The sequence below is a fragment of the Phyllopteryx taeniolatus genome, chromosome 9 (genome assembly GCF_024500385.1).
Source record: "Phyllopteryx taeniolatus isolate TA_2022b chromosome 9, UOR_Ptae_1.2, whole genome shotgun sequence".
Classification (NCBI taxonomy): Eukaryota; Metazoa; Chordata; class Actinopteri; order Syngnathiformes; family Syngnathidae; genus Phyllopteryx; species Phyllopteryx taeniolatus.
This window is the reverse complement of record NC_084510.1, coordinates 7,526,652-7,548,104: the sequence shown is the minus strand read 5'-3', so window position 1 is coordinate 7,548,104 and position 21,453 is coordinate 7,526,652. Positions and strand designations below refer to the sequence as shown.

At 44.4% G+C, this 21,453-nt stretch overlaps 1 protein-coding gene across 2 annotated transcripts; it reads right to left on the bottom strand.

The window, feature by feature from the left end:
* Window positions 1–9,432: 9,432 nt before the first annotated feature.
* setmar (SET domain and mariner transposase fusion gene) lies at window positions 9,433–12,390 on the bottom strand. 2 transcript variants are annotated; one of them, XM_061785988.1, is made up of 2 exons: window positions 12,239–12,390; window positions 9,433–11,310 (listed from the first exon to the last, which is right to left on the bottom strand). In XM_061785988.1, exons 1-2 carry the CDS (start codon window positions 12,332–12,334, stop codon window positions 10,519–10,521), a joined length of 888 nt encoding a protein of 295 aa, XP_061641972.1. In that variant the 5' UTR covers window positions 12,335–12,390; the 3' UTR covers window positions 9,433–10,518. The 2 variants fall into 2 exon arrangements, with proteins under 2 accessions (XP_061641972.1, XP_061641973.1); XM_061785989.1 differs by having other exon boundaries at window positions 9,433–11,335; window positions 12,239–12,384.
* Window positions 12,391–21,453: the final 9,063 nt, after the last annotated feature.

Here is a 21,453-nt window from a genome sequence, read left to right as displayed (position 1 = left end):
CTTTGTGTCCATAACAGTCCGGATGGTTCTTTTCCTCTTTGGCCCGGAGGACACGACGTCCAAAATTTCCAAAAACAATTTGAAATGTGGACTTATCGGACCACAGAACACTTTTCCACTTTGCATCAGTCCATCTTAGATGAGCTTGGGCCCAGAGAAGCCGGCGGGCGGCGTTTCTCGGTGTTGTTGATAAATGGCTTTTGCTTTGCATAGTAGAGTTTCAAGTTGCACTTACGGATGTAGCGCCGAATAGCATTTACTGACATTGGTTTTTTGAAGTGTTCCTGAGCCCATGTGGTGATATCCTTTACACATTCATGTCGGTTTTTGAGGGATGCAGGCCTGAGGGATCGAAGGTCACGGGCATTCAATGTTGGTTTTCGGCCTTGACGCTTACATGCGGTGATTTCTCCAGATTCTCTGAACCTTTTGATGATATTATTGACCATAGATGATGAAATCCCAAAATTCCTTGCAATTGTACGTTGATGAACATTGGCCTTAAACTGTTCAACTATTTTCTCACGTACTTGTTCGCAAAGAGGTGAACCTCGCCCCATCTTTGCTTGTCAATGACTGAGCAATTCAGGGAAGCTCCTTTTATACTCAATCATGGCACCCACCTGTTCCCAATTAGCCTGTTCACCTGTGGGATTTTCCAAACAGGTGTTTGATGAGTGTTCCTCAACTTTCTCAGTCTTTTTTGCCACCTGTCCCAGCTTTTTGCAATGTGTTGCAGCACAACGTCCCAACTTCATTGGAATTGGGGTTGTATGTACAACTTCAGTTGCTCAACAGTCCAGGGTCGTTGTTGTCGTATTTTGTGGTTCATAATGTGCCACCCATTTTTAATGGGTTCACTAATGGTGGAGTGGTACATTCGCCTGACTTTGGTGCAGGCAGCATGGGTTCAGTTCTCACTCAGTGACGGTGTGAATGTGAGTATGAATGGTTGTCTATCTCTGTATGTGCCCTGCGACTGACTGCCAACCAGTTCAGGGTGTAGTCTGCTTTTCGCCCAAAGTAAGCTGGAATAGGCTCCAGCAACCCACGACCCTGAATGGGATAAGCGGTGTAAAGAGATGGTGATGATGATAAGAGGTGTAAGAATGGATGGATGGATTTTCAATAGGAGACAGGTCTGGACTGCTGGCAGGCCAATCTAGTACTTTGACTCATTTAAAAAGAAGCCATGCTGTTGTAACACATGCAGAATGTGGCCTGGATGTGTCTTGCTGAAGTAAGCAGGAACGTCGCTGAAAAAGACTCATGCCATGGGCACTAACACACCCACATACCATCACAGATGCTGGCTTTTGAACTTCTAGCTGATAACAATGACCAAGCCTCTCACCCTATCTCTAAGGGAGAGCCTGGACATGCTGCAGAGGATGTCTTTCTTTTTTTGTTCTTTCGGTCCAGACCCACAGCTCGTGACCATAGGTGAGGGTAGGAACGTAGAACGTCCAGTAAATCAAGAGCTTTACCTTTCGGCTCAGCTCCTTCTTCACCACAAAAGACCGCTACAGAGTCCGCATCACTGCAGACACTGCACTGATCCACCTGTCGATCACCCGCTCCATTCTTCCCTCACTTGTGAACAAGACCCCGAGATACTTGAACTCCTCCACTTGGGGCACGATCTCCTCCCTGACTCGGAGAGGGCAATCCACCCTTTTCCGACTGAGGGCCATTGCCTCAGATTTGGAGGTGCTCATTTTCATCCCAGCCACTTCACACCCGACTGCGAACTGTTCCAGCGAGAGTTAGAGATCACGGCTTGATGAAGCTATCAGAAACACATCATCTGAAAAAAGCAGCGACGTGACACTGATGTTATCAAACCAGACCCCCACAACACCCCGGCTGCGCCTAGAAACTCTGTCCATAAAGGTAATGAACATAATCGGTGACAGCCTTGGTGGAGTCAAACTATCACTGGAAACAAATACGACTTATTGCTGGCAATTCGGACCAAACTCTGAGTTTGTTCAAACAGCCCGTATCAGGGAGTCTGGTACCCCATACTCCCAGATCACTCCCCACAGGACTCCCCGAGGGACCTGGTGGAACGCCTTCTTGAAGTCCGCTCAACACATGTAGATTGGTGGGCGATAAGGTTATTGTTCAGGGAAGGGAATCTCTGAATGTTGTGATGATATTATGGACTAGAGATAATGAAACCCTAAATTCCTTGCAATTGTATTTGTGCTTGAACCAAACCGAGGGGTAGCCAAGCAGTGTTAGGAGCCCGTGTATCCAATACTTTCTGCTAGATGTTTCCGTAAACACGCCGGTTCAAAACTTACTTATACTTGCTCGGCAGCAGCCACAAATGTGCAGCTTCCCTCTGCCCCTGCCGACTGACTCTCGAGGATCCACTGGTCTAGTATTGCTTTTTTATTATTTGGAAAGCTAAGGTAGCTCTGCCTGCACCATTAGTACAACCAGCTGCCACACTATAAAACAGCGGCGTGCAAGGGGGTGAGAGGGGCTTTTGGTGCTGGGGCACCTGCCCCTTTGCCCTTGATGCCCAAGGAGCCCTTTTGTCAATTTTTACAACATGTGCGCGAGTGTGTGTAAACCTGTCTGGAGCCTTTCATCAATAAAATCGAATGTAACCATGTTGAAAGAAAATTATGTTATAATTATGCATTTGAATGGAGAGAGAGTGCATGTAAGAAGGGAGGGGCTGTACCGCTACTGTATCTCTCCGTGCGCCCGCATGAGCTGCTTATCCACGAGTGAAATTCATGTTTATCAAACACAAAAATTACACAACATTAATAGGTCATGTTAACATGAGGAGGGATAATGTGGAGTGAATCACTGATTGTGAAAAGTCGACCGGCAAGGAGATGTGTGTGTGACTCAGTGGTCAAATCCCTCCATTCCAGACCTTCCAAATCAAAAGTTAGCATTTTGATACAGTATGTGTCATAAAGTCAAATCGGAGCCCAGATTAAAGACTGATATTGTATAATAACATGCTTGCTTGCTATTTGACTGTAATAAAGAAAGACACTCACTGCTTCACACATTATTATGGGAAATTATTGAAAACGGTCAATACTGCGAACAAGTTTTAGGACCGCTCCCTTTTTTAATTATTTTAACATTTCTTAAATAATTTTTGAATTTATTTAATATTTGAAGCATTAAAATTATTATCCCCTCCTTGAGCCGTCACCTTGTCGTGGTGGAGGGGTTTGTGTGTCCCAGTTATCCTAGGAGCTAAGTTGTCTGGGACTTTATGCCCCTGGCAGGGTCACCCATGACAAACAGGTCCTCCATTGTTCTGTTGGGGGACTTCAATGCTCACGTGGGCAATGACAGTGAGACCTGGAAGGGCGCGATTGGGAGGAACGGCCCCCCCGATCAGAACCCGAGCAGTGTTTTGTTATTGGACTTCTGTGCTCGTCACGGATTGTCCATAACGAACACCATGTTCAAGCATAAGGGTGTCCACACGTGCACTTGGCACCAGGACACCCTAGGTCGCAGTTCGATGATCGACTTTGTGGTCGTGTCATCGGACTTGCGACCGCATGTCTTGGACACTCGGGTGAAGAGAGGGGCGGAGCTGTCAACTGATCACCACCTGGTGGTGAGTTGGCTCCGATGGTGGGGGAAGATGCCGGTCCGACGTGGCAGGCCCAAACGTATTGTGAGGGTCTGCTGGGAACGTCTGGCAGAATGCCCTGTCAGAAGGAGCTTCAACTCCCACCTCCGACAGAACTTTGCTCATTTTCCGGGGGAGGCGGGGGACATCGAGTCCGAGTGGACCATGTTCCGCACCTCCATTGCTGAGGCGGCCGACCGGAGCTGTGGCCGTAAGGTGGTCGGTGCCTGTCGTGGCGGCAATCCCCGAACCCGTTGGTGGACACCAACGGTGAGGGATGCCGTCAAGCTGAAGAAGGAGTCCTATCGGGCCTTTTTGGCCTGTGGGACTCCTGAGGCAGCTGATGGGTACCGGCTGGCCAAGCGGAATGCAGCTCTGGTGGTCGCTGAAGCAAAAACCCGGGCATGGGAGGAGTTCGGTGAGGCCATGGAGAAAGACTTCCGGACGGCTTCGAGGAAATTCTGGTCCACCATCCGACGTCTCAGGAGAGGAAAGCAGTGCACCACCAACACTGTGTATAGTGGGGATGGGGCGCTGCTGACCTCGACTTGGGATGTTGTGAGTCGGTGGGGAGAATACTTCGAAGACCTCCTCAATTCCACTGACACGCCTTCCCATGGGGAAGCAGAGTGTGGGTTCTCTGAGGCGGGCTCTCCTATCTCTGGGTTTGAGGTCACCGAGGTAGTTAAAAAGCTCCTCGGTGGCAGGGCCCCGGGGGTGGATGAGATTCGCCCGGAGTTCCTAAAGGCTCTGGATGTTGTGGGGCTGTCCTGGTTGAAACGCCTCTGCAACATCGCGTGGACATCGGGGACAGTGCCTCTGGATTGGCAGACTGGGGTGTTGGTCCCCCTTTTTAAGAAGGGGGACCGGAGTGTGTGTTCCAACTACAGGGGGATCACACTGCTCAGCCTCCCTGGTAAGGTCTATTCAGGGGTGCTGGAGAGGAGGGTCCGTCGGGAAGTCGAATCTCAGATTCAGGAGGAGCAGTGTGGTTTTCGTCTTGGCCGTGGAACAGTGGACCAGCTCTACACCCTCGGCAGGGTCCTCGAGAGTGCATGGGAGTTCGCCCAACCAGTCTACATGTGTTTTGTGGACTTGGAGAAGGCGTTCGACCGTGTCCCTCGGGGAGTCCTGTGGAGAGTGCTTCGGAAGTATGGGGTACCGAACCCCCTGATACGGGCTGTTCGGTCCCTGCACGACCGGAGTCAGAGTTTGGTCCGCATATCCGGCAGTAAGTCGGACTCGTTCCCGGTGAGGGTTGGACTCCGCCAAGGCTGCCCTTTGTCGCCGATTCTGTTCATAACTTTTATGGACAGAATTTCTAGGCGCAGCCGAGGCGTAGAGGGGGTCCGGTTTGGTGGCCTCAGTATTGCATCTCTGCTTTTTGCAGATGATGTGGTTCTGTTGGCTTCATCAAGCCGTGACCTCCAACTCTTATTGGAGCAGTTCGCAGCCGAGTGTGAAGCGGCTGGGATGAGAATCAGCACCTCCAAATCTGAGACCATGGTCCTCAGTCAGAAAAGGGTGGCATGCCTTCTCCAGGTCGGGGATGAGATCCTGCCCCAAGTGGAGGAATTCAAGTATCTTGGGGTCTTGTTCACGAGTGAGGGAAGAATGGAACGTGAGATCGACAGGCGGATCGGTGCAGCGTCTGCAGTGATGCGGACTTTGTATCGGTCCGTTGTGGTAAAGAAAGAGCTAAGCCGAAAGGCGAAGCTCTCAATTTACCGGTCGATCTTTGTTCCTACCCTCACCTATGGTCATGAGCTGTGGGTCGTGACCGAAAGAACAAGATCCCGGATACAAGCGGCCGAAATGAGTGTCCTCCGCAGGGTGTCCGGGCTCTCCCTTAGAGATAGGGTGAGAAGCTCGGTCATCCGGGAGGATCTCAGAGTAGAGCCGCTGCTCCTCCGCATTGAGAGGAGCCAGATGAGGTGGCTGGGGCATCTGATTCGGATGCCTCCCGGACGCCTCCCTGGTGAGGTGTTCCGGGAATGTCCCACCGGGAGGAGACCCCGGGGACGACCCAGGACACGCTGGAGAGACTACATCCTTCGGCTGGCCTGGGAACGCCTCGGGATCCCCCCGGAAGAGCTGGATGAAGTGGCTGGGGAGAGGGAAGTCTGGGCGTCCCTGCTGAAGCTACTGCCCCCGCGACCCGGATAAGCGGTAGAGAATGGATGGATGGATGGCATTAAAATTATTTTGTGCAATTACAATGCCTTGATTTTAGTGAGATTAGTGCACAGTCGGCCGGCATGGTGGACGACTGGTTAGAGCATCTGCCTCACAGTTCTGAGGACCGGGGTTAAATTCCCGGCCTTGCCTGTGTGGAGTTTGCATGTTCTCCCCGTGCCTGCGTGGGTTTTTCTCCGGGCACTCCGGTTTCCTCCCACATCCCAAAAACATGCATGTTAGGTTAATTGACAACTCTAAATTGCCCATAGGTGTGAATGTGAGTGTGAATGGTTGTTTGTTTGTATGTGCCCTGCGATTGGCTGGCAACCAGCCCGATGATGGCTGGGATGGGCTCCAGCATGCGTACGACCCTAGTGAGGATAAGCGGCTCAGAAAATGGATGGATGGATATTACATATACTTTTGTGTTCTGTTTTTTTTTTAGAGAGGGGAAAAAGAAAAATGTGTGCTGGTTTCCTCGTTACGTTTACTATATGCTATCCTGTATTTTTTAACATCGCAATATATATCACAGGGTTAAAGAAAATCACGTCATTTTTTTCCAGTATTCTGCAGCCCTAATTTGTACTCTGTACCAAGAATGCAGCATCACTTTTACTTGGATTCTACACCTGTCAATGACAATATGAAAGCTCTGACTATTTCATGCAGCATCCTTACCGTAATCTGGAGTTCACCTAATGTGATTAACCGGTGGTTGCTCGGTGACCACCCCAGAAAAGACCTACCTGTTTGAAGCCTGGGTCTTGTGAACAGTCCAGATTTTAGTATAGCCTTTGTGCTTGTGTACAACCACCACTGACCAATGACCACCTGTGCACACGCTCTGTTGCCATGGGGATTCCAGGGACTTGAACAAAAATCCATCCATCCATTTTTTGTACCGCTTATCCTCACTAGGGTTGCGGGCGTGCTGGAGCCTGTCCCAGCTATCTTCGGGCGAGAGGCAAGCTACACCTTGAACTGCTTGCCAGACAATATCAGGGCACATATAAACAAACAACAATTTGCACTCACATTCACACCTACAGGCAATTTAGAGTCTTCAATTAACAAACCTATCACGCGTGTTTTTGGGATGTGCGAGGAAACCGGAGTGCCCGGAGAAAATACACACAGGCACGCGTGGAGCTGGATTTGAACCCCAGTCCTCAGAACTGTGAGGTAGATGTGCTAACCAGTCACCCACCGTGCCACCCTCGAACAAAAATGAGTGGACAGTGGAATACATATGGACAAGGAGACCACACATTCAAAGAATTATGCATTCATTGTTGTTGAATATGCAGATGATATAAAAACACCAAACTCATTAGCCAACAATTACTATTTCACCCAGTAATTTTTATACATAAATATAAACATCTCAGGGTTCAATGTGCTGCGTCCCTTTTTTTAAGAACAAGGGCGATGTACATAGATAAATGAAGTTGATGAGTCATTCAATGAATTCATCGTAAATAGTAATGGAGGCTAGACTCAGGACAGAAGTATTTGTGAGCAGCAGTATGAGTTCTTGCCAAGGAAGAGTACCACAGATGCATTATTTGCCTTGATGGTGTGGAAAACAAATTTTGGACAGCTTCGAGGAAATTCTGCTCCAGTATCTGACGTCTCAGGAGAGGGAAGCAGTGCACCATCAACACTGTGTGTAGTGTGGATAGGGCGCAGCTGACCTCCACTCGTTGTGAGTTGGTGGGCCAAATACTTCAAAGACTTCCTCAATTCTACCAACAGGAGGAAGCAGAATCTGGGGACTCTGAGGCAAGATCCCCTATCTTCGAGGTTGAAGTCATCAAGGTGGTTAAAAAGCTCCTCGGTGGAAAGGCCCCAGGGTTGGATAAGATCTGCCTGGAGTTCCTGAAGGCTCTGGATGTTGTTGGGGTTTCCTGGTTGACACGCCTCTCCAACATCGTGTGGACATCATGCCTCTGGATTGGAAGACCGAGGTAGTGGTCCCCCTTTTTAAGAAGGGGGACCTACACCCTGAACTGGTCGCCAGTCAGTCGCAGGGTACATACAGATACAGACAACCATTTGCACTCACATTCACATCATCACTGAGTGGGAACTGAACCCACGCTGCCCGCACCAAAGTCAGGCGAGTGTACCACTACATCATCAGTGACCAGAATGAAAATCAGCACCTACAAATATGAGACCATGGTCCTCAGTCAGAAAAGGTTGGAGTGCCCTCTTCGCGTCCATGAAGAGATCCTCCTCCAACTGGAGGAGTTCAAGTACCTCAGAGTCTTGAGTGAGGGAAGAATAGAGCGGGAGATTAACAGGCAGCTCGGTCCAGCATCTCCAGTGATGCGGACTCTGTATCGGTCTCTCGTGGTAATGAAGGAAAGATCACTGATACAAGCGGCCTAAATGAGTTTCCTCCGCAGGGTGTCTGGGCTCTCCCTTAGAGAACGGTTGATAAGGTCGGTCATCCGGGAGGGGCTCAGAGTGGAGTCGCTGCTCCTCTGCATCGAGAGGAGCCAGTTGAGGTGGCTCGGGCATCTGGTTAGAATGCTCCCAGGAGGTGTTCCGAGCACCCTAGAGGTCGCCCCATGGACGACCCAGGACATGCTGGAGAGACTATGTCTCCCAGCTGGCCTGGGAACTCCTCGGGATCCTTCTGGAAGAGCTGGACGAAGTGGCTGGGGAGAGGTAAGTCTGGGCTTCCCTGCTTAAGATGTTGCCCTCGCAACCCAACTTCGGATGAGTGGAAGAAGATGGATAGAAGGATGGATAAATAAAAAGATATAAATAAATCAGACTCAGACACTGTTCGCAAATACTGCACTTAAATATTAAACATTTAGCACGTAGGTATAGTCATTAACCCACTAAAGAGGCCCAAAAAATGTCTTAAAGCTTGCCAAATTTGAATGAATAAAAAAAAAAAAAGCAACATGTATTCAAAAGCATTTTGGCTGTCACTGTTTTTAAATCAGATGCCATACATTTTAATATCACAGTTATTTTTTTAGTCTTTACTTTTATTTATTGTATGAATGTTGTCATGTTATGTAGTGGATACTTTCTGCTGCTGTGTGTTAAAAAGTATCTGCTGGGATGAAGTGCAAAATTTATATATAAGACAGTGGTGAGGTCAGTCATGATATGCAGATTACAAACAGTGGCACTGAAGAGATAACAGGAAGCAGAGCTGGAGGTGGCAGATATGCCGATGCTGAGGTTCGCTAATCTCTTTAGGAATGCAGGTTGGATAGGATTAGAAATGAGCTCATCAGAGGGACAGCCAAGATTAGATGTTTTGGAGACCAAGTTAGAAAGAACAGAATTAGAGGGTTTGGACATGTACAGAGGAGAGATAGTGAGTGTATTGGTAGAAGCATAAGGAGGACGGAACTCCCTGGCAAAAGAGCTAGAAGACCTAAGAGAAGGTTGATAAATGGAGCTGGAAAAGGATGTCGTGCTGCAATGAGCCCTAACAGGAAAAGCCAATAGAAAAAGATAATATCTAAGACTCAATTTGGCTGAGGAATGATCTAAAAACATGACACTGTTCGCTGCAACTTCAGTGTGCAAAACCAATCAGAGTGTGGGTAATTCCTATACCTGGGCACAGATAAAACCAAGTGAGGAAACAAGACAAATTTGGCAGAATCAATCAATTAAACTTTATTCATGCAGCGCTTTTCATACATAAAATGCAATTCAAAAGTGTTTGACATGGATTAAAACCAACCCCTCCCGCCACTCGTCCACAAGAACAGAGAGACACACAAACACACATTTAGCTTTAAATAATTGACAAAATGACCTAAGAACTGAAGGCTGTGTACAAAGCATTCGGGTGGGGAAACACCAACACAGAGCACCTTTCACAATTCTTACGTGGAAGAAAATAGCAACTTGACAGCAGCCTCCGTGCTTGTCCACTCCTACATTCTCATCTCCTCCAGGCCCAGTGTGGCTGGAGCACTGGTCCAATTTCTGCATGAAAGACAGTCTTCATTCTAATTAACCCAGATGTGGACATTAATAAGATGAAAGCAGGACTAGATGAAAACGAGGCCACATCAAGGGGACGGCCTAATTTCAGAAGCAGTCACAGTAAAGTGGGACACGCCTCCTCCTTTGACTGGGGAATAAAACTTGTTTCTATATCAAAATACCCCCAGGCCCGTTTTAATTGGTCACACCTCTCTTGAGGGCCAAGAGCATAGACAAGCTGAGAATACCTAGAAAAGAGAGATTGTTGAGGATGATCTAAATGAGTGGATGGCAGCATTTATTACCGTTTGTGGTTTTTCTTTATGGAAAACTAATTTTTGGCACAAGGCTTTTACTGTTATAACAACATAAATGAGTGCTATGGACATTAAATTAATCCTATTTGCCATGTGCCTGTGCTGGCGATCATCCTGCTCCTGACAAACATGTAAGGTGGGACGAATGGAATATTGTGTGCTAGGACATGATGACAGTAACCACTGAGACATATTCTGTACAGAATCATTTTACAGTGACTGCGAAGTAGTGAGCAGGAAGGACATGTCAAGGAGTTCCCTCCACATTAGGAGACCAAACAGCAAATAATGATGATAGAACATGTATTGTGTTCTGAGTGGCTCATTTAAACAGGCTTTCAAGGCAAATTCAAGATTTATATGACTAAATCTTACATTCAATATGTACTAACAAATGCAAGATAATTGTGGGGGAACATTCAATTTAGGTTACTTTAAAATAGATAAATCTAGAGGTAGGAACTTTGCACAGTTATTGGCACCACAGTGACAAGTTTTCCTCTGGACTGTCTTACTGGCCTGAATGGCAGTGTCAGTTTGTGTGCAGTGTAGCTGTCCAGGTGTTTGGTTTGTGTAGCCTCCTGAGTAGTCAAACGTTAGCTCCTCTTGGACATCGATGTCCCGGCCGGCAAACAGTGCCAATCTGGGAACCAAAGAGTGCACACGGACCGGCACCATGAACAAGTTGGGCAAGCAGGAGTGGTTTAGAAAGCGACCTATGTTTCCCACAGTGGCCGGGTCCACAAATGTCTCTGTGATGGAACCTGTGCCTGCGTGCTCCCGGACAGCAATTATGTAATTATTGTCCTCAAATCTCTGTGCAAGTTGCCTGCGTCTGGCCTCCTCAAAACCGATGACCTCCCCCGCGTACTCGCACACAAACGTCCCATGTGGGATCCGCTGAAGCGTCCGCACGCCCCACCCACTCCTGGCAGTGGTGCATATCTGCAAACTGAGTATCAGCCCTCTCTGCACCACTCGGTTTGAGCAAGTGTCACTGCAGGAACAAAGGGCATTACACTCAAACACCGGGGTGAAGTGACCGACATCTGATACACTAATCCTCCGCAACGTGCCATTGCCTGCGTAGGCTTGTCCATGGGTCTGCAAGCAGCAACAGCTCTCAGTGATGCATGAATGGGAAACGCAGGAGCACCCAGGAAGTGTAACTTCACTGGGATCTACAGGGCATCCCGGTCCTTGAATGTTGACAGGAGAGTACTGCAAAATGACAAGGACTTGAACACTACACAGGAGGAAATTGCAGCATGAACATTAAGAACATTTTGACATTCTGCTGTTAAGGAGAAAAGAAGGAATGGAAGAAATTCAACACACATACATATTTGGATGCACGCAAACACTAAACTGACCAGTGCATGAAAATTGCATTGTCATTGATAGACGATATCAAACGAATGAGAATGTCTGCCTTTTTGAAGAGGTCATCACCTCACTGGCCACAATCACTGGTATTAAATGAACACCAATCTCACACTAACCACGAATATCTTTATGAAGGCAGAATGATAACGATGAAGCTATTCTTTTGCAAATACAATATACCTAATGAAAGGTCTAGTATGTGTACAGCGAGTGCAACATTTTATTTTATTTTTTTAATGCCAATAAAGAATGTTTTTTGTTGTTGTCGAAAAATAAAGAATGTTGTTGGGAGACAAACAGAAGCTTTAACATTGGGAAAAAACTGTTACACTTGATTGTCGTGTAGTCTGAAATAGCATGAAACGAAATAATGAATAAATTAAAGTAATCATTTTTATGGAAAAAAAAAATACTTCAAGTTAAACAGAGCAGATTTGAAAAAATGAATACATAAATGGAGAAAAAATACATAGTAAAAAAACTAACATACAATAACGACCTTTTGAACGACAAAATGGCATGATCGTTTTTTTTACGTTTGCGCTGCGGCCTGATTATTTAATATTTGTAGCCTAGAAAGTGTTTCACATTAAAATATTTACTGTAATTATTACTTTACTACTAAGTTAGCGTCGGTTACCGCCCGATTTAAGTCCAAATTCGGGTTACGTCGTCCGCGTAGCGAGGAATTCTCGTCGAAAACGAGGAGCCCCTGTACACGTTATGCAGGTTGAAACTCAAGTCAAGCTAAAGCTGACATTACCTGGAAGACAGGGCACAGCTGTTCAGTTGAATCGGGTGGAAATGAAATAGTAACATATTCGAGACCGTTGCTCAAGTCCACACCGGGATCGCTCATTGCTGCGGTGGATGTCTTGACTTTTATGACATCCGGCAACAAACGACGCGATGCCACTTCCGCCTCTATCATTGCAGACGAGCGCCCCCTCGCTGCTAGCGGGAAGTATTACATCAGTTAAAGTTTCCCGTTGCGTGGCAATGGTTCGTCGCGTGATGTAAGTGTTCGACGTTATTACCATAAAATAATAGTAACATTACAACCATTTATATCGCTGCTCTGCTTGTCTCATCCAATGCTGTCTTTTCTTCAACAAAGGTTTGTAGTAATATTCGAAGCCCCAGCAGATGGCAGGCCTGTGTTGGCTAAAGGCGTCACACAAGAAGCCCTCGGCCTGCTTCACCAGCCCTCCGAGATGTACATTGAAACTACAAAAGCAACCAATCCACCTAGTAGGGTACAGTGTGACTTCACAGCACTGAGGGGCCAATGAACAGAGCCATACTGTAAAATATTGGATGAAAACCTTTCTGTCTAATGACCCCAAGCATTTGCCAGGGCAACAAAGGAGATGCTCAAGAAGCAGCAGCAATGGTTGTTGTTATTGTTGAGAATGTAGAATTGTCCAAAATGTCTTTGGAGGATGACTGATTGACTCAATAATCAATTGGAAGGAAGTATCTCAATACTTTTACGTGTATAATTTTGCTCTCCAGAGGGAGTAATCTTGGCCTCACAAAGGGCCTATTGACTACAGATTGTGTTATAATGGTGTTTTTTTTAAATTTTCTTGAGGTTTTATCGGATGCTGTGTCATCACGTGTATTTGATATGCAGCATTTGATTCTCTGGGGGCAATCTAAGGCAGATGTGGGGGAGGTCACGCTATCATTTGATATTTTCATGCTGCACACAAGTGATCGAAGCTTCTCCTATGAGAATTTGCTTTCAGATCTGTCCTCAGGCAAAACCGCTGACAGTTGTTAGTGTTGTATAATATTGTAATTTGTAGATGAAGAGATTTCTGAAAATGCATATGGGCTCAAGGGCTGAATTTGAGAGATTTAAAAAAAGAATGTGACTATAAACTGTTGATACTTTTATACTTCTATAGTAATTGGACTGTTTACTACATACAGTAGAGCAAATATTCCAAATGCATGATGTGGTTATAAATATAGGATTATTTGGGGGATTTCATTGCATAACAGTAATTTGTTGCTGTATTTTTGTTGTTAAAATATTACATAACAACCAAGTACTGTGATTCTATACTTTTCTACGTTGTTAAAAATGACATAGTTAAATTTTTTTTTTTTTTTTTGGGATGTCTCAAATTTTAAGGGTGCTTGAGCATTTCATAAATAGGCTAGAAATGCCTACGCTGCCTTCAATAACAACTGGAAATGTTTAATAAGGATATTATGTGATCATACACAACATTGCTGCGTCTTTTTTTACCAACTTTTGCACTTCATTGGTTGAAGGATGAAACAACGTCCAGATGAGACAGCGAGGCCTTTAATGAGACTTTTTGGACATCGACACAAGGAAGGATAAGCATGAGCAAATGTTTCAACCAGCCCACAAGTTAATGACCCAAAGGCATGATGAAACGTGTTCTTTGGGGAGATGATCAACAACACTCCAGTGCCCTCTCTGCTGCAGTGCGAATTGACTTGGCCTCAAATTGCCCATGATTCGTCTCCTCGCCTACTGAGTGTACTCCCATCTTGTCTGACAGTGGAGAACAAAGACGCTTTCAAAGTTTTCCTTCGTTTGCATTTGTCAGCCTGAATGCACGTGTGTTGACTGGAGATGTTCCATAGAGATTTCACTGTGCTTCACTGAATTCATCCATTTACTGTACTGTACATCCACGTGTTGACAACCATCACGGCATTTAAACATTAGGTAGAGAACTATAATGGCGAGAGTGACGTTAGCCATGCTTAAATTCTTCCTGCATCATTCACTCCTGCTCGACTGCTGCCAGGCAACTGGAGGGATGATCTGATTCGGTCACATGACGAAATTTCAAAGCAGTTAAATCAGGAATCAAGTGGGTCCAACATCCTCTTGTATCAATCAGTATATGCACTTGTCCGCTAAATCTAACTTTACCAAATAATTCATTTGTATAATTATTTTGAAATCTCAGAACAGCAAACGTTTCTAATACTAACAGCCACAGCATTAGGTTTTACAGGGCAACAACCTATTTGGACCTGAGTTGACCTGAGGCATGATGCAGTAAATTTGTGCTATTGTTCCATTTAATTAGGATTGAAATACTTTGAACAGACAAGTATCTATATTCTTTCTCTTTAAAAGTGGAAACAGCTTCAAGCCCGTGTGTCAGCAATGTGCTTCAAAACATTCACACTTACAGTGTGCTGCAGGCAAAAGCAAAGCTTTTTAATTGGGCCCTGAGAGAAAACACCAGAACAATCTGTCCAACAATTCCTCATGGTTTTAATAGATCATATAGACAACTGAATTGCATCCTGTGTGGACTATGCATGTTCTCCCCGTGCTTGCATGATTTTCTCCGGGTTACTTTGGCTTCCTTCCACATTCAAAATTAGATTAGATGTGTGAAGTTCAATCTACACTTTAATAGTAAGGGATTGGACCATGAAAAGGGATTAATTTAACTATCCTTTTCTCCATGGCAGAACAATGCCAATTAGAATTATGCTGGATGGATGAATGGTGACTTTTGTTTGTTGATGTCAATTTTTTTTGCTTTCACATTTATAAATCAAGTCCAAGAACAAGAATATTTTTCGAACAATGAGTTTATGTCCTCAAACCCAAAACTGTTTTATACTGACATCATCATTTATGCCAAGAATAAACAACAACATATACATCAATATCTAATGTTATTTCTCTGAATGTTAATACAGTCTATGTAGTTGCCTCATTATCACACAAAAACTTGCCTCATAAGGACACATAGAACAAAAGCTGCATCAATGGTGACCTACAAACAGATGACTGGATTCTGCCATAGCATCAGAGAATATATTGGCACTCAAGACTGATTTCACTTCTTTCAAGAATAATTTTGCCAGCCTCCCACCCAAAAAAAAAAAAATGGTAATAGCAACCATCCAGCCCTTTTATATGCAGTTCATCTTATACTGTATATACAGGAACAATGTGTATGAGATAGGATTTGATCCCATGTATGTTAACGTTAGCTACGTAAATTAGTGGCTCTCAACTGTTTTCACCCTGAGACACACATTGTTCTATTGTCAACAAAGGTCGTAACCCAAGTTTTACAGAAGTCGGGAACAAAAACATTGTTCAAAAGTTCAAAAATAGCCTTTGACAACGTGAATATCATCCGTATTTTTAAACTACTCATACTTGTGTTTTTAAAGTGTCTTTTAGGACAGCTTATGAAGAAACTGAGGATGAACATAACTGCATTCAGAAAAATTTATATGTTGACATTGATCTCTTCTTTTGAGGAAAGTTTCAACAACAAGTTCTTCTTCTTTTTAGGAAATGAAGGCTGCAGACCAACGCAACTAACAGTTTTAACAGTCTGAATTATTATGCCATCAATGTTTTTCCAACTGTTAGGGCTGCACAATTAATCGAATTTTCATCATGATCACGATCTTGGCTGCCACAATTAAATTAACCTGGTCGTCGAAGATTTTTACATTTATAATGTGGGCTGGGCTCCACACATTCGCCACCGGTAGTCAGCCAACCACCAGACGACGAACACGTGGTTACGGTTTCATTAAGCTTCCTAAATACTGTAACAGCTCATTGAATTGAAAAGTCATGTCGAGAGAAGAAAGTACAGCTAAAATTGGAGATGAGGATCATCATGGTGAGGAGCTCGTGCCTCGAAAAGAGATCAACATCTGTTTTCTTATTTAAAGTTTCATTTTGCACTGAAAACTGTTTACATATTGTTTGTTGAAATGTAGTGCAATTAAAATACGGATGTTTTCCCTAGCATGAGGAATAATCATGATAAATAATCGTAATTGCAATATTGATCCAAAATAATCGTGATTATCCATCCATCCATCCATCCATTTTCTGTACCGCTTATCCTCACTCGGGTCGCAGGTGTTCTGGAGCCTATCTGAGCTATCTTCGGGCGAGAGCTGGGGTACACCCTGAACTGGTCGCCAGCCAATCGCAGAATCGTGATTATCGTTTTGTCCATTTGCAGTCCTACAACCTGGCTGCGACCCACCCAAAATGGCTCCGCGACCCACAGTTGAGAATTGCTAATTAACCATTACACTTTCAGTGGCAGGCATTAGGCAATACCGGCATCGGCGTTACTCCAGTTTAAAGGCTCGCCTTGATATTTTAATAAAAAATGACAAGGGAACAAAGCAACAGTGGGCATAATCATCTTTTAGGTCAAGGGCTGTATAATAAACATTTCACAGACTTGTAACTAAAACTGTAAATGTGGTCATGAATAGTATTTGAAACTGACAGCTAGGCTACTTGAACTTTTGGCCTCAGCAATATTTGCTCTAAAATGAGATAAAATATACACCTTCGAAGTTTATATGATCGATTGAGCATTGCAACTTAACCCAAGTGTTAACAAGTCGTCTGAAGTCTAAACTACACAGGAAGTGAAAATGACCAGGTCATTGGATGTAATAAGATTTTCAAATCACTGTATATTGTCTTCATTCATATATAATACACACATTTACGTTTGAGATTATTTTCTGCAAACTAAAGTCATCCATCTTCTTCTCTTCTTCCAAAGGTCAAGTTTATGTGTATTCTGAGGCAAGAGGCTCATGTTTTAAAGATTGTAAATTCATCCATCCATCCATTTTCGGGCGTGCTTGAGCCTATCCCAGCTATCTTCGGGCGAGATGCAGGGTATACCCTGAACTGGTCGCCAGCCAATCGCAGAATCGTTATTATCACACAATTAGCACGCACATTCACACCTGCGGGCAATTTAGAGTCTTCAATTAACCTACCATGCACGTTTTTGGGATGTGGGAGGAAACCGGAGTACCCGGAGAAAACCCACGCAGGCACAGGGAGAACATGCAAACTCCACACAGGCGGGGCCGGGATTTGAACCCCGGTCCTCAGAACTGTGAGACAGATGTGCTAACCAGTCGCTCACCGTGCCATTGGCAATTCAATATATCCATCCATCCATTTTCTGAGCCGCTTCTCCTCACTAGGGTCGCGGGCGTGCTGAAGCCTATCCCAGCTGTCATCGGGCAGGAGGCAGGGTACACCCTGAACTGGTTGCCAGCCAATCGCAGGGCACATACAAACCAACAACCATTCGCACTCCCAGTCATGCCTACGGGCAATTTAGAGTCTCCAATTAATGCATGTTTTTGGGATGTGGGAGGAAACCGGAGTGCCCGGAGAAAACCCACGCAGGCACGGGGAGAACATGCAAACTCCACACAGGCGGGGCCGGGATTTGAACCCCGGTCCTCAGAACTGTGAGGCAGATGTGCTAACCAGTCGCTCACCGTGCCATTGGCAATTCAATATAATTATTTGAAATTCAGCTCTAATACAAATATGTTTGGGTTCACAGTATAGTGGTTAGCATTTCTGCCTCAGTTTTAAGGTTTGGGATTCAATTCTTCAGTTTCAGACCTTCCTATGCGGAGTTTGCAGATTCTCCCCGTATTTGCATGGATTTAGATACTTTTGCCTCCTCCGAAATTCCAAACAAGTTACGTTAATTAAAGACTAAAGTGTCCAGAGGTGTGAATGTGAGTGTGAAACGTTGTTTTGACTATAGAGTAATAATGACTATAGAGAATAAAATAATTAAATAAAATGTGAAGCATTAAATAGTTTGTGAATCATGATTTAATGCTCCTCCCACTTCAGTGTGCTGTGCCTTCTGGTGTGCTCGCCTTGGCCACCGGGATGCACCACTGTATAGTACAGTCATGCAGACAAATGAAGAATAGAATTCTTCGTCTGCTCTTCTACCGCTCAGTAAGTTGCTGTAATATTAGTCATTTTATGTTGCGGATGAAGAATATAAGCTTGTGAGTAATGTTATATTGTCTGTCTAAATGTGTTGTTCCATCATATGCGTTAAAACTTAATGGGTTCTAAAACTACGACTGTCGATGCTAACTGCTGCTAACAAACAACTAACTCGTTGTTTGTTAGCATTAAGCTAGCGGACATTCCTAAGGCAAAGCTGTGGTTGTTTTACATACACAATGTGTAATTCTCTTTCTTATGCTTAGTTTGATCATAAACCTCAACAGAAATTGCCATTAAACAGCTTGAAGCCTGTCTTTTTTGATGAAATGTTCACCATTTGTTGAAGTGGTGCTCATTGTGAAGTGAGTTGAATTGAGTTTACTGCCACCATAGAGAGCTCGTATCTCAAGTTTCTGCTCGCAAGTCAAAAGAAAAATATGGCCGAATGACGGCTCGTATCTCAAAAACCTCGTAAATTGGGTCACTCGTATCTCAAGGCACCACTGTATTGCCATGTAACTGACAGGTGAATGTGGGCGGAAGCTGCAGTACGAGGTCAAGTTGAGCAAAGTTGTGACAATTGCAGGTAAAATCATGGGAAAACCCCAAAAACCGCTGGCACACATTTGCACTGACAAGAAGAGGCAGAACGCTCAGAAAATCGTGGCAGACAGCTCTCGTCCTCTGTCCTGTCAGTTGGAGCTTCTGAAGTCTGGGAGGCGCTTCAGAGCTCCTCTGGCTAAAGGTAGTTTTAACTCTTTTACGGGATGTTATTGAGATCTCGATTTTATTATTATTCTCAACACATCTTATTTCCATTTTTAATGAGTTTCATGTTCCATCCATCTTCAACACCGCTTATCCTGGTTAGGGTCATGGGGCGCGGGAGCCTATCCCAGCTGACTTTGGGCGAAAGGCGGACTATACCCCGAACTGGTCGCCAGTCAGTCGCAGGGCACATATAGACGCGGACAATCATTCGCACTCACATTCACACCGTCACTGAGTGGGAATTGAACCCACGCTGCCTGCACCAAAGTCAGGGGCGTGTACCACTACACCATCTGTGACGAGTTTCATGTTTTTTTTTTTTTTTTTTTTTTAATATATGTCAATATCTGTATTTTAGTGCTGTCTCCTTTGTTGGTGAGCCAGAGACAATTTTCCACCTCGTTGACAATAAAGGATTATTATTATTCTATTGTATTCTATTCTATTCTACTCAGAAAAAAAAACAATGCAAGCATGGGGATAACAACTGGAATGAAATGTTCATTTGGATTTAGAAGTGCACTCATATTTCTTGTGCAACCATGTAAAAGTTACCATTGCAGTTGTTGCTTTCCCCACTGTCTACATTGCAAATGAGGGTGTCCAGATTATAGAAAAATATAATTGTTGTTCCATTAAATTCAAAGTACAACTACAATGTAACTACAGTAACTCTGAAAGCTTTTTTTCTAAAGCATTTGTTGGAAAATCGAAATGGAACCAACTTTGTCGCAAGCCTTGCCCGCCGACATCCATAATTTCTTAACATATAATGCATGCTTGGAGAACAGACGCGCAGTCCAGCACTGTTTCAGCTAAGGCCTGCAAGCCATACGGTACAACCATTTTCACAGCTCAACTATAAAGGCTTAACACAACACATCACACTGGTCTCATTCTCTGCCATTGAGTCCAAGGTCACAGACTCAGCGTGAGTGTCAAAGTGATAGAATGGCACTCACCTGCCTCATGCATATGGATGACAGATGCTCCATCTGCCAGCATGCTGAATTCAGATTCCCAGGGCCGCATCCACTCATCTTTTTTAGGGTAAATCCTAACTGACCTTACATGACATCACTTTCACATGTTGGGTGCAAGGTGACAATTCAATCTAAATTATACTGTATACTATTAATTATTATTCAATAGAAATCCATCCATCCATCCATCCCTTTTCTGTACCGCTTATCCTCACTAGGGTCGCGGGTGTGCTGGAGCCTATGCCAGCTATCTTCGAGCCATAACAAATTGGCGAAATAAATCCCAGTTTCCTGATGATCATTGTTGACTGGTTACAAGAAGGCCATTATGAATACATTAAATGGTTAGAAATGCTATTTCACTTAGTGTGAAGTGATTGCTAAGAGCCAGGGAGGAAACGTTTGAACAAAGGCCAACTTAATGGATATCAAAATCAATGGAGCTATAGTGCAATATGAGAATTATGGCTTCTTGTTATCAAGGGAATAGTAAAACTAATTTTGTCCTATATGACTGTCACAATAATAACTATATCGACTTATCATTCGATAAATAAAATGGACATGATAGTTTTTCCAGACTCGATAAATTGTCTTTGTTGTGGTGAGCAGTGAACCGACGCCGAGTTAGATGCGTGTGTCTTTAGCCGCGACTGGGTTAGTTGAACGCCGGCGGACTGGTGCTGGCTCCGTCCAGTACTCTACAGTCTTGCTCCATGTGCAGCGCATTGCGCACAAAAGAGAAATTTAAGGGAACGTTAACAGTTTATTATGTTCGCTAGCCCACAAGCCTCCCTCCACTGTGCCGACGTCTTTTAAAACATCAGCGCCTTGCTCCAAGTTGTTGCGTGTGTTCGTCCCCAATTAACACACACACGAGAAAGTTACCATAACTATTTATTAACCTCAACGGCACACGTTATTCGGCCAGTAGTTGACTACAGCGAAAGCATATGGTTGATAGGTGAAGGACTCGTCTTCAGCGTCTTCAGAGTGCCAACTGCACAGTCCTGCAGCTCAAAGGTGAGCCTTATTTTTCATGATTTCAGAAGAATAAAAAACAACAACAATATTATTGTTCATTGTGATAGTTTTTTGGAAAATATATTGTCCAAAAACAAAAACAAACAACTTATCGTGACAGACCTAATGCTGTATCATAACTTTGTTGAATAACTGATAAGCCCTAAACATTTGATGGACATCAGCTGAAAATTGCTAAATGGCTAAGTGGGTTAAAAAGGCTAAATGGTATGAAGGAAAATACACCTTTGATAAATGAAAAGATGATTCAGTACAGGCCTACAGTCTCGGTATACAAAGCAAGGTCTCCCTTTAGGTGGAACCAGAGTAATGTACAGTTCTGTATTTGAATGATAATGCCGCAGCAGAACAACAATAATTCTGCTAAAAATGGCAGATACTGTAAAAGGGTAA